Genomic DNA, 13,141 nt, shown 5'->3' with positions numbered 1-13,141 from the left:
TCCCCATGTAAATATAGGACCAGAACAAACAGGCAGGAAAAAGCAACTTGATCCTGCTTTTTCCAAAAGCAGGTAAAACCCTGCTGTCTGCATGGCCCATTGCCAATGCAGACCAAATACATGTGGCCTGACCACACAGCACAGCATCAAGACGTGCAGTTGGGCAGGGTTTTTTTGCCTCCCACTATATATGCACCATCACACAAACACACCACTGGCAACCTCCAAGTACCTCCCATGGCCACATGGCCACACAGTTGCACATTCAATACTCCACCCATACAGGGCATCCCTCCACTTCACCCTATGCCCCCTTCTTAGACTGTCTTGTTTGTGTATGTTGTCATTACACCCATTTTAGTTGTCACACTTTAATTTCTTTGCTTTGCCGCAGCCCTGCACTCGTGTCAGAGCATTTATATGCAGGCATGAAATGTGTGCATTTTCTGCATTGTGTCAGACTATTCTGGCTTCTTTTTGCTCCAGTTTTTAGCCCTGGAGCACAGCTTCAGTCAGGCTTCCAGGTGTCATCTAAAGGCCCAGCCTTCAAAGCAGCTGGAAACCACTTTAGTTTGCTTGTCTGTTTCGTTCCACACTATGCTTCCCAATTCTGAGAAAATGGGTAAGTAACCACCAGTCTTCAAATTCTAACTCTTGCCAGTAGAGTGTATGCAAGTTCCAAGGGGAACATCAATGGCAGTGATCCTGAGACTTTGTTATCCAGCTATTCATTTGACAAAGTAAGTATGGTTTCCCCTTAAGAATAAAAAAATGAGCAAGACTTAGACCAAGCACAAATTGTTGCCCTGTCCACTATACATTTGCTACTACATTTACAATTTATTCCACATACAATCCCATTTTCATGACGCTTCATATTTATGCCTAACTTTTGAGAACATAAGCAAAAGAAGAGACTTGGTTTTATTATACGTACCAAATAGAATTACTTTTCCTACAGTAACCAGAGTTCAGTGAAATAAGAGGTAGCAAAGTTAGCTCATAGAGGTAAAAGCCCTCCTTTCTATTATTTCAATTGAGCATTTGGTATTGGAGATAATCAAGGATGCAGTCATGGTTGTAAATATTGCAGTGCCCTCTGGACGCTTTCTTAATTAAAGTTTGTCTTTACAACTAGTATTTTTGAATTACATAAAATGTGGTGGCTCCTAACTTTGGGTTTAATGCAGTCAAAAACAAAGTTGCATATCTGGGGTTTGCATTTTTCTTTTGTCCCAATGCACAAATAACTGGATTTGTTTCTCTTGTAGCACCCAGAAACTTATTTTTATTTCTTTGGCTTTAACAGTTTTTCTCACATTGTTTTTATGTTCTTGGAAATTCCATGCATTATAGGCAATGTGAGACCTCGATTGACTCATAGTAGAGAGCTAGAAATGAAAACTACCCTTCAGGAACTACTGATCTACATCATTTTCTTAACAGATTTGTGTATATGTAAGTCTGTGAAAATGGGGTAATTTACTATGGAATTTTTCCTCAAAATGTTATTTTGTATCATATTTTTATTACAATAAATGCCCATATATATATATATATCAGCCTGCCCAGAAAATAAAATGTTTGCCAACAGTAATATACATCTACTAATATCATGTTTCTTGGTTTCTTCAGCCTTTGAAGTAGTAGGAAGGAAAGTGAGTGATTATTAGGAAATAAATTTGATTTACAGTAACATTTTAATACAAAAAATGCTGGAAAGTGAATTTTTGGTTATAAATCCATTTTTCCATAGCAAAAAAATGGTGGGTGGAAGATTAAAAGGTCTTTTCTGATAGAATGCCTATGTTCACAGAGACCAGAGAAAGAGGAATGTTAGAGGGGTGGGCAGGAAATGCAGAAATACATGCTACATGCTGTCCCCAACCAAGTCTTGACGGGATTGCACCTAGTTGTCATAGGCACTTACTTTATGAGTCAGTGACCAGACTTGCTTTCTCCCACACAAGCTGATGTAGTAATTTTAAAAGTAGAATAAGTGTACTGTGTAAACAAGGATATGGCGCATAACTAAACTCTGATTTCTCTTTTTAGTGACATTTGGTATGGTGAGCACAGATATGTACTACCTAAATAAAGTTATGTTAAATCTCTTCCTGGAAACTCCTTTATCAGCTACAGATAAAACTGACTTCACAACCATGGCCAGCATTACAGACTATTGGCAGGTAAAGTTTTCTTTATGTACCTTTGCTATTCGGGGAATTATATAGAGAACATATATAAAACTGTGTGGCTGTGTAGAATTTTGCCACTTTTATAAACTAGTGACTTCATATCTATCTTCTGTCAGCAACTTTTAAAAAAGCAAAAACAATTAAGACCCTATAATGACAAAAAAGTGCCTCACAAAAAACGACAACAGCACTTGTCTCTTGCATCAAAATGTTCAAAACCAAGCTTCTTTACACATAGCACAGTGTTTCATGTACAGTATCAGAAATTGTTAAAATAGTCCTGTAAGCAGGTTGACCAGATGTCTTTCTTTTCCAGGAAGAATTCCAAAATGTCCTGCATTTTGAGCATAACTAAGAAGCATGCATGTATATTTCTGTTAGTATGTTTAGCAGTTATTTTGTAATATCCTATATTTTCTTGAATAACCTACTTTTATGGTGCCTTGTCATCCTTTGTGGTTATGACATTTGGTCACCCTGCATGTAAGCACCTTTGAATAGAATAGAGGAAGAACAGAGGAAGGGATGACTGTGCTTGTGGTTGAACTGTACAAATGTACTTGGGAGCAAGATTTTGGCCCAGTACAGATGGGCCTTTTAGCACTTAAGGAATATGTGCTAGGGATGCTCAGGGTGTCGCTTACAGATGCTCCGCAACCCTAGCACGTATTCCGTACATCAAAATGGCGGAGCCCTGTACAGATGGGCGCCGCCATTTTGATGCAACGGATCCTTAGTGTCCACACGTCGCGCAGCAAAACAAGGCACGGGCAGACCGCCTAAGTTATCCAATGAGAGTTACTTCTGAGCAGACATACACAAGGCCACTCTTTAAATGGAATTTACGGTGTCTTTGAAAACAATACTGAAGGACACTGCTATTCCTGTTACTTTGCACTTTAGCTCCATTGGTTGTATTATGGCAGCCAGATTATATATATAAGTATTTTAGATAAAAAAATAAAAGAGTTGCAGCTACTGACTTTGAGCTGGTACAGACCAGCACAATACGCTGACTTCGTGGGGACATGGCATTTAGATGGCACAAGCCCCGACGCCACCCCCAAGCCAGCATCATGCCACTCGCCCGATCACATGGGAGGCAGCATTGCAGTGTTCCGGTGGTGCGGTGTTTATATGCCACACTCTGCAGGAGCACCGCAAAGCTGCCACTGCAGCAAAAAAGGCAGCTTATTTTCCAGCCAAAAAAGGAGAGACATTTTGCAGCTCCTTTTTGGGCTGGAAAAATGTTGGATTGGGGCCGCAGCACATGGTTGCAATCAAAGGGGCGGTGTGAAGCCGCCCCTTTAGGGCCATTTGTGTCGGCCCCTAGTTCCATTAAATGAAATATTAATCTCTGCTTATTTTGTATAATGTAGTTTCTAGAAGGACCACTACTGGATGGCCTTTTTTGGAACTCATGGTACAATGATAATTCCACATCCCTGCATAAAAACAGCAGTCACATCTACTATGAGAATTTACTATTAGGAGTACCTCAGATTCGGCAACTAAGAATCCGTAACAACACGTGCTCAATCTATCCCTCTTTCCGGGCATTTATGAAAGTATGTTATGGTCAATACCGCTATACATATGAGGATAGAGAAAGCTTTGGCCTTAAGAACGATTCTGCGTAAGTATGGAAACATTTTATCTTGCATTCTTTTGTCTTGTTTTACAATACATTTTAAACATGTTTTAAATGTTTTAAGAATAAAATTAACAGTGGTATTACTTGTTTAGGAAGTATTAGGAAGTATTGGGAAATCCTGTTATCATACTGTCTTGTGTAAATTATCAGAATTGCATATTCATGGTACCTAAATGGGACACTGGCACACTGGCTTTTCATGGAACTGTGTCATAACACATTCAGCCTATACTCCAAAGTGAGGATCAAACTAGATGAGACACTATGTAAAAATTATGAATGGATTTTAAAGGCACATAGAAGACATGAAGGGGATGATCTGGATCAGGATCCTGGTGGGGAAATGAAAGTTAAATCTTTGCCCTGTACTGTGGTTCCACTCTGGATCCTCCCACTCACATGTTTATTCTTTGTACTGGAGGAAAACTTTGATTGATAGAAATTGCCAGTTTTCTTCCCATGCAAGGTATAGGTGTTCAATCCACTATTTAGTTTTAGTAATCAGAAAGTTGGGATTGATTGAAAACATTCGAATGGAGAAAAAGTGCTGTCTCTGAACTCAAGTATTCCCTTCCCTTTACTTCAACAGGTGGCATTATTCTACTTCTACCACATTGTCTCCATGGCACTGGGGCCTCATTGGTCTATACAGTAGTGGAGGATTTATGTTCACCTTGCCCAAGTCAAAGGAAAAAAGTTTAGACAAACTGTTGTTTCTCAGGGAGCATAGTTGGATTACCAGAGGGACAAGGGTCATCTTCATTGATTTTTCAATGTATAATGCCAATGTTAACCTCTTCTGCATAGTCAGGTGAGTTTTTCCATTCTCCACTCTTGAAATCTATTTTCAGAAAGTATCTGCTGTGGTACCTATCTATTCATGTGTTATCTGAGGGAACTCCATAAAGTTCTGAGAAACAACCATGCCTGCATGAAATTTTTACGTCTTCATAGAGATACATTTGCAGGCTTGAGTTTACTTGATGCCAGTTTTCATGTAGAACCCATCCCCCTTGCCTTCAGGAACAACAATCCTCCTTCAGTGGGGATCATCTCTCTATGCTCTCCTGGGAAGCCCCTTTTCCTCTGCCTCCTTTCCCTCTTTCCACTATTGGGTCTGACCCTTGGAGAACTTAATGACTTTATAGTCATTCGTACATACCTTCCAGTTTTACCTTTACAAACAGTAATAAGAAGACACCCAAAAGAGTAGTGAAGTTGTTAAATATAACCAATATTTGCTGTGGTCTCTAATTCGACATCATCAAAATCATAGAAATGATTAGTACAAAGTATACCTAGGTTTAAAAATAAAATGTAAATTCCAGATGGTACTGCTGGAGGACTTAGGACCAATATCTTGGTTTTTGCCCTATATTTCTTGCAGGGTTCTATCCTGTGCCCTGCTCTTGCGTTTTTAATTTTTGATAAACAGTTTTTATTGATTTTACAATACAAATTCCAGTCCCTGGTACAAAGAATGTAAATACATAGGAAAATCATAGAATATATTCCAAAGACAATCTAGTTCAGTCCTCTACTAATGCAGGATCCCACCACTAAAATACTTTATAAGAGGTGAGTACCTAACCTCTGATGGAATTAAAGTATCAGTGACCGACAATGGCATGAATGACAACATATATGCCAAAAAAATGTTTTAAAATGAAAAATAAAAATAGATAAATACACAAAATTTAAGGTAGCTTCAACTTTGTTCTGTATAGTTCATTGGAAAAATTAACACACTTTGTGGTTACTGTGAAAAAAGCATATATATAAATCTGTATTCAGCCACATTTGTAATAGCATGTACTATATAAATATCTGGTTGTCTTGAGTTCCAGTTCTGCAAAAATAGAGGAATATAAGCAAACAATTCCTACCCCTACCATAAGAGTACCACTGATTCCAGAATGTTAACTGAATTGTGTAAATAGTATAGAATAATGAACACTTGTTATTAGAACTAGTACACCATACCATTTTCAAAACCTGGGAAAAAATTAACCTATCCTAACATCTTTCAGGGTTGTAGCAAGAAAAATCTATGATTTTTAAGAACAGCGGCTAGAATGATTCTTCTATGGGATATACAGACAACATCCTTGTTTATTTTAATTTTACAGACTGGTTGTGGAATTTCCTGCAACAGGTGGTGTAATCCCTTCCTGGCAGTTCCACTCTGTGAAGCTTCTCAGATATGTCACCTATTATGATTATTTCCTGGCCTCTTGTGAAGTCATATTTTGCCTTTTCATCTTCACTTTCATTATTCAAGAAATTACAAAAATGAAGAAGCTGAAAAAAGATTATTTTAGAGATGCTTGGAACTGGCTGGACATATTACTGCTCCTGGTAAACCTCAGTTTATCTCATATGTATACTGTATAGTATTTTAATAATTTTGGACCAAATGATAATTTGTACATGCTAAGTAAAAAAAACAACAACACCTGAAATGTGAGTAGAGAATAAGGGATAAAAAGTGAGATCAGGTCTAGCAGTTCTTCTCTCCTCTGAGGCCTGGATCAAGGCAGATGGACTGGAGGGAGGGCTCTGCTTCTAAAGGATCAATTATGGCAGAAGAACATGAGTTATGTGTTTTGAAAAATAAAAAGACTCTTCATATAATTTTTTTTTAAAATATGTATATATAGAGAGAGACAAACAGGCAGGCTTCTCTGAGATTCCACCAAAACATTAGGAAGAACATCCTGACAATAAGAGCTGTTTGACAGTGGAATATGATGCCTTGGAGAGTGGTGGAATCTCCTTCTTTGGAGGTTTTTGAACAGAAGCTGGATGGCCATCTGTTAGGGGTGCTTCGATTGTGTATTCCTGCATAGCAGGAGGTTGGACTGGATGGTCCTTGTGGTCTCTCCCAATGCCATGATTCTATGAACCATAGCCAACTATATTGTTATAGTTTTTAAAGTCTTTATTGTTCAAACATTATAGCTTTGTAAATTTGATTAACTACAGTCTAAGGATAATGTATGTCTATGTGTGTGATTGATACAAGAAAAGTATAGAATGCACCCTTACAAAACTTTGTGGGCTTTTTCCTGTCCAGTTGTCTGTATTTGCGATTGCCTTCAATGTTTACAGAACAGTTGAAGTGTCCAGGCTAATGGAAAATTTGCTGTCCAATTCAGATGCTTATCCAGACTTTTATTTCCTTGGATTCTGGCAGACCCGTTATAATAATATGATTTCAGTGAATGTCTTCTTTGCATGGATAAAGGTACTGTCCCCAAGTAATCATATTATCTCTTTATGTGACTCAGGGCAAACATTTAGCATGTAGTTAAGAGCCCAGTCTGTATTGGATCTGTATGGGAAAGGGTAGGAGGAAGACCTTTAACATTTGGCTGTTCCTGAGATCCCAGTCCACATAATGGACATCATGAAATTGCTATTTATATTCCCCCAAAGCAATGTGTTTCCTTTAATATCTCACTTTAGAAAACTCTAAATTGCAGACAGGTAGATCAAGGCTATAGCAGCAGGGAAGGGTTGAAATTTCCCTGCTTTGGGGGGAGGGTTGAGGCATGGCTGAGAAGGAAAAGAACAACAACCCCATTGCACTCACTCTTGTCCTATTGATTATGAGCCCAGGATTATGAGCTCCATGCCTCCAATATATATTGACCAAAGGTACGCTATTCATTTTAATAACTCACTTCTTGACAAACTTGATTGCAGATGTGAGAAATACAGACCAACTTTAATTTGTCAGAGAACAAAAGCTTAATGCTTGATAAAATTCCCTGATGATAGAGGTTCTGGGCTGGATTGGGTCACCTGTATGTACTTTTGAGCAAAGATGCAGTGGAACAGGACATAGTTTGTCCCTGGGATCACCACTTTTAGTATTTTGAGTTGCCATATGGCAGAATAGTTCTGGAGTGGGAGTTCGTGAGAAGGGAACAAATAATACCCCTCACTCTATGAGGAACGACTTAGGGAGCTGGGGATGTTTAACCTGGAGAAGAGAAAGTTAAGAGGTGATATGATAGCCCTGTTCAAATATTTGAAGGGATGTCATATTGAGGAGGGAGGAAGCTTGTTTTCTGCTGCTCCAGAGAACAGGACCCAGAACAATGGATGCAAGCTACAGGAAAAGAGATTCCACCTCAACATTAGGAAGAACTTCCGGACAGTAAGGGCTGTTCGACAGTGGAACACACTCCCTCGGAGAGTGGTGGAGTCTCCCTCCTTGGAGATCTTTATGCAGAGGCCATCTGTCGGGGATGCTTTGATTTGGCTTTCCTGCATGGCAGGGGGTTGGACTGGATGGCCCTTGCGGTCTCTTCCAACTCTATGATTCTATGATTCTATTGGTCCTGATGCCTGTAGTCATGACCCAGGCTGTGGTTCTGCATCCCTATTTTAAAATAGGACAAAACAGATGGAAGTAGTATACACATCCTCTCTGTGTTTGTATTTTGTTTTACTTTAGGGTAAATGTGCTGTGTTCAAATCCAGTTATTTAAAATAAAATAAAAAAATAATAAAAAAAAGAGGCAGGGTAAAGGATGTATCACTGAATTTCTTTGTATGGCTTTCTCTTTCTGCTTTGCTGAGTTACTCTCACTCCTAGGAGTTTATCATACGGAGGAAAATGGGAAGTTTAAACAGGGTTTATCCTGTAAAAATCGCACGATTATTATTAAATCACAATTAAGATTTTCACACATATTAGTCATTATTCTGGGAATAACCAGGCAATAAACAGCAGCAAATCATTCACAGGAAAATTCCATTAATGATTTGTTGCTGTTTATTGCCTGGTTATTCATGGGCTAATGGTATTTTAATTGCTTTTCAGCATGACATCATGTGAACACCGTTATCACAAGTGCACAATTTTCATGAGATATTCCCAAGATAATGGCCATTTAATCGCGATGTCATGTGAAAATCCTAATTGCAAACACACAATTTTCATGGGATAATTCCTGTTTATACTTCCAGTTGTCCCCGTGTAATAAAGCCCCTATTCTTTCCCCCTCTACTCTCTTTCTGCCTCTGTATGATAGTCCACTCTGTGTAAACAGAATGGTAAGGGCCATACAGCTGAATGGCTGTTCGTGTATACTTGGGTTCCCATCTCAGGAAGGAAGAGGATGGATGAAAAGTCTTTCTTGGCAGGGAACCAGTGCCCACAAGATGCCCTAACTAAATGCTTCTGCTGCCATTTTCTTCTTGGAAATACCTGTGCCTGTGTCCTGTTTCATGGTGGGCACCCTCCAAGGGCTAGCAAGCAGCATTCAACAGAAAGCAAGAAAGTTTGTTGAGGGCAATCCAAAAGTGGGGAGAAGATAGTTCAAATTCTGAGCAGATCTGTCATATCAAGGAGCAGACTAGCAAGAGTATAGAAGTAATTTGTAGCAACCTTCCTTTTCCAGAACTAAGATCTATGAAGCCCAACTCTGGTGCCTCAGTTGCATTTCATGGGACCCACTATCTGGTCTGGAACCACAGGAATAGCCAAATGTTGGTTAAAAATAAATCCTGTTCCGGGAAAGCTCTGCTTATGAGAGCTTATGCTTATGAAAGCTCTGCTTTCTCATGAGAGGTTATCCTTACAGATGAGCAGTCTTTCAGATAGTGTCTTGGGCTCGCAGGAAGTCCTGACTTGTCCTCTGACTTGCAGGAGAGGAGTTTTGAGTAGTATGTGGTTTGGTAGAGTTGCATGAGTGTGGTCATCCTCTACATGTGTAGTAAAACTGGCCCTGATGCATTCCAGGTGAGGCTTTTGGGAAATAGTTTCATATAGTAGTTTGTCCTTCCTCCATACTCACAGTTGATCAGTCACATTTTACACCACCCTGTTGAATGTTAGGTAACCCATTTTGATGCATCCCACTCCCACCTGCCCCCCCCCCGCCAAAATGCAAAGTTAGTCACTTACTATGAGATTTCATTCTAGTTTGCTGTTAAGAAAGAATCAGAGCCACCTCTTGTAGCAGTGACTTTGAAGTTTATCGCACCTGCCTTTTTCCAGTTCCGTTCACATTCCCAAAACTTTTCATTTGTTAAATGACATGAGAATGGGTGTTATCGCATTGGGCCTTCCATTCGCGATGCAAACGTACCGAGAATGTGTGCTATCTCACCTCTTTATTAGCTTACTTGCTAATTAGCTTACTTGCTGTTTACCGCTATGATCTTTGGAATAGCGGTATATAAATAAAACAAATTATTATTATTATTATTATTATTATTTATTTGTCAGCCCATAGTGCATGACATGTTACCCTATTGTTACAGAGATGAGAACACATTTTATCATACCACTGTCTCCTCTTTCTGCCAGCATTCTGTTTGGGTTTTTTTCCCTTCCACTCTCTGTGCATGTGTCATTTGTAAACAGGTGTTGGCACAAACTGCTACAGGAAGACATTGATGCAGTTTCCCATATCCTTGTCTACAGCAATAGTTCTGATGGATTCCATTATAGTTTACTCAAGCCTTCTGCACTCAATCGAAAGTTTATTGGGGATGGAGAAGGAAAGTCAAAGAGGGCAAAAAATTATTGCTCGTTTTTTATTTCAAAGTTTTGAGAGGTGGGGTGCCCTTTGTGATATTCTTTCCAGTTATGATGATGGCATGCTATCAGGATGTCCACTTTCCTACATTTATTTGAAATTTTAACCACATCTCTCCTGAAATATATATTTAAAAAATGATAGGGAACAGCTTATCTAGCAATACAAACAGTATTTCATGACATAGGTACAAAATGTAATGCTCTGAATGGTGAGATTAGGAAGCACGTCTGTAGTGAGTGGTTACATATGACTGCCTGTGAGCTGTATGAGTACTGTGTGCAAATGGGGATTCGCAATAATATCCATTCCATTTACGTTCACATCCAAGACCCCTAATGTACTGAAAAACATGTGCGATAAACTCCTTTGTCTTTGTCACTATAATACCAAGTGAACTACTTTATTTCTTACCTTTCTCAAGCTTCTTAACTTACATTATGTATTCTCCAATGTTATATTACCTCTACTCTGTATTATATCTACTGTGTATTAACCATCATTATGAGGAACTAGCAGATGGGAACTAAGTGAGCAGTATCTAGGCCAAGAGAGAGAGAGATTGCGAGAGAGAGAGAGAAGGAAGGATTACCCCATTTAGTGCCTCTTTTGTACTAAATAAAAATGAAACCTTACAGTGAATATCCAACTTTCCATTTCAGTCCTAACATTTGTACATTTTAATATCAATTTCCTGATAAATACATGAACACTGTTTTAAACTGTTTCCTATAAAGTCCTACTTTAGGCTTTAGTTTTATACATATATTTCTGTTCTCTTACAGATATTTAAATTCATAAGCTTTAACAAGACCATGACTCAGCTGTCTTCTACTTTGTCCCGCTGTGCTAAAGACATCATAGGATTTGCCATCATGTTCTTTATCATCTTCTTTGCATATGCACAGTTGGGTTACCTGGTATTTGGATCACAAGTGGATGAATTTTCCACTTTTCAGAATTGCATGTATGAAGCCATCCAAATTGTCTAGTATTGTGAGTTAGATCAGCACTTTTCTCTGGCATGCTAGAGGGCAGAGAAATTTGATTGTGGTATATTGTGCAGCCTCATGTGCTGCGTGACAGAGTGAGCGCCAGTCACTGCTTCCAGCTTCTGCCAACCTAGCAGTTCAAAAGCATGTAAAAGTGCAAATAGATAAATAGGTACCACTTCAGCGGGAAGGTAACAACATTCTGTGCTGTCATGTTGGCTACAGAGTAATCTGTGACAACGCTGGCTCCCTCAAGCTTAGTAACGTCAGTGAGCACCGCCTCATACAGTTGGATACTCCCAAACATTTAGAAACATAAAGAATATTTAAAGGGGGATTATGGTGCTGGTGATTATGATTTACCCTTTGCTTTTCTCCCAGAACTGGGACTAGTATGCATTATGGTTGATCCTGGAAATCCAAGAGTACTGTACCTAACGTTAATCACATTTTCTACCTTTATTGTGTTATTAAATATATTCATTCCCTTGCCCCTTCTATGAAGACACGCTATTCTGAGTTCATATTGCATTTATGCAGTCAACCTCCTTCACTTAATTGCCCTACCCTTTTGAAACTATACTTTATTCTGTGAAGTCAAAGGATTTCATGGCCGGCATCCATAGTTTTTTGTGGGTTTTACGGGCTATGTGACTCTTCTAAAACATGGCCACATAGCCCGAAAAACCAACAAAAAAAACTATATACTTTATTCTCTTGATTTGCCACTGGCTTGCTTAACAATATTAGGAAACTAGGTGAAGATTGAAAAATATTTTTTTCGGCCCAGCTTCCATAATGTCTGCTTTGCAAGCTTAGCATAGGTAACCTGTTGATTGCTATGAATACATAGCTTTAAATTTAATACAAAGGGTAAAATGTAATTTACAATCCACTTCTCTGTATGTTTACTATGTACCTACTGTGTTCATTGTGGTTTATTCTAGTTAACTGCATAGGACTGCAACCTGTACATAAACTGTGCAAGAAAATTGTATAGCAACAGTTTCTATTTTTTTTCCCTCTGTCAAGTTTTACCCAGTTTCGTATTGTTCTTGGAGATTTTAACTTTGCCAGTATAGAGCATGCAAATCGAATTCTTGGGCCAATTTACTTCATCACATTTGTATTCTTTGTGTTCTTTGTACTGCTGGTAAGTGCTATTTTAATTTTTTTCAAATTAAATACAGTGTATTAAAAAGTAAGAATAAGCTTAAGAAAAAGAAAAATATACCTTAAAATTAATAGTACAATCTGTGTGTGTCTCTTCAAAGGTAAGACTCATTGTGTTCAGTAGGACTTGCAATACAGTTCCAGATGATGGGGAAGACATCCTGTACCAAACCTCTATTAGAGCACATCTAAAATTCTAGCTCACAACATTAGAACTTTCATTTGTCTAAATTAGGAAAGAAAGGGATATTCCTCTGGAAGCAGATTTGTTTAGGTATCTCTTTGACTGGAAAAGGAAGCAGGCACAGATAAGGCACCATGAACATGAGTCTCAGCTCAGCAGCATGAATTGTACATGTGCACAGGTAGTGCCATTCAGAAAACTGGTCATTCAGCTATTCAGGTCAAGGTGATGGTGGGGGTGGAATTGGATTAGCTCCCTTACTCCCCCTACTACTCCTCTTGTTGAATTTGTTTGTATATTCCTTCAAGTCACCTTTTGACCTTTGTTGACCCCATGAATTTCATAAGGTCTTCTTAGGCAAGGAATACTCAGAGATGGTTTTG

At 38.7% G+C, this 13,141-nt stretch overlaps 1 protein-coding gene across 1 annotated transcript in view; it reads left to right on the top strand.

Moving 5' to 3' along the window:
• The window catches only part of PKD2L2 (polycystin 2 like 2, transient receptor potential cation channel), a 38,080-nt gene that overhangs the window by 2,563 nt on the left and 22,376 nt on the right, over positions 1-13,141 (top strand). The window contains exons 2-9 of the mRNA XM_089529487.1: positions 1,357-1,458; positions 2,056-2,189; positions 3,578-3,834; positions 4,442-4,663; positions 5,982-6,210; positions 6,929-7,099; positions 11,195-11,376; positions 12,434-12,554. Coding sequence (XP_089385613.1) covers positions 1,357-1,458; positions 2,056-2,189; positions 3,578-3,834; positions 4,442-4,663; positions 5,982-6,210; positions 6,929-7,099; positions 11,195-11,376; positions 12,434-12,554 — 1,418 coding nt within the window. The remainder of the gene's footprint in view (positions 1-1,356; positions 1,459-2,055; positions 2,190-3,577; positions 3,835-4,441; positions 4,664-5,981; positions 6,211-6,928; positions 7,100-11,194; positions 11,377-12,433; positions 12,555-13,141) is intronic.

Source organism: Sceloporus occidentalis, unplaced genomic scaffold (assembly GCF_023333645.1).
Source record: "Sceloporus occidentalis isolate IW3139 unplaced genomic scaffold, rSceOcc1.0.p SCAF_1, whole genome shotgun sequence".
NCBI lineage: Eukaryota > Metazoa > Chordata > Lepidosauria > Squamata > Phrynosomatidae > Sceloporus > Sceloporus occidentalis.
The sequence above is the reverse complement of the archived record's forward strand: the minus strand, read 5'-3'. Positions and strand labels throughout refer to the sequence as shown.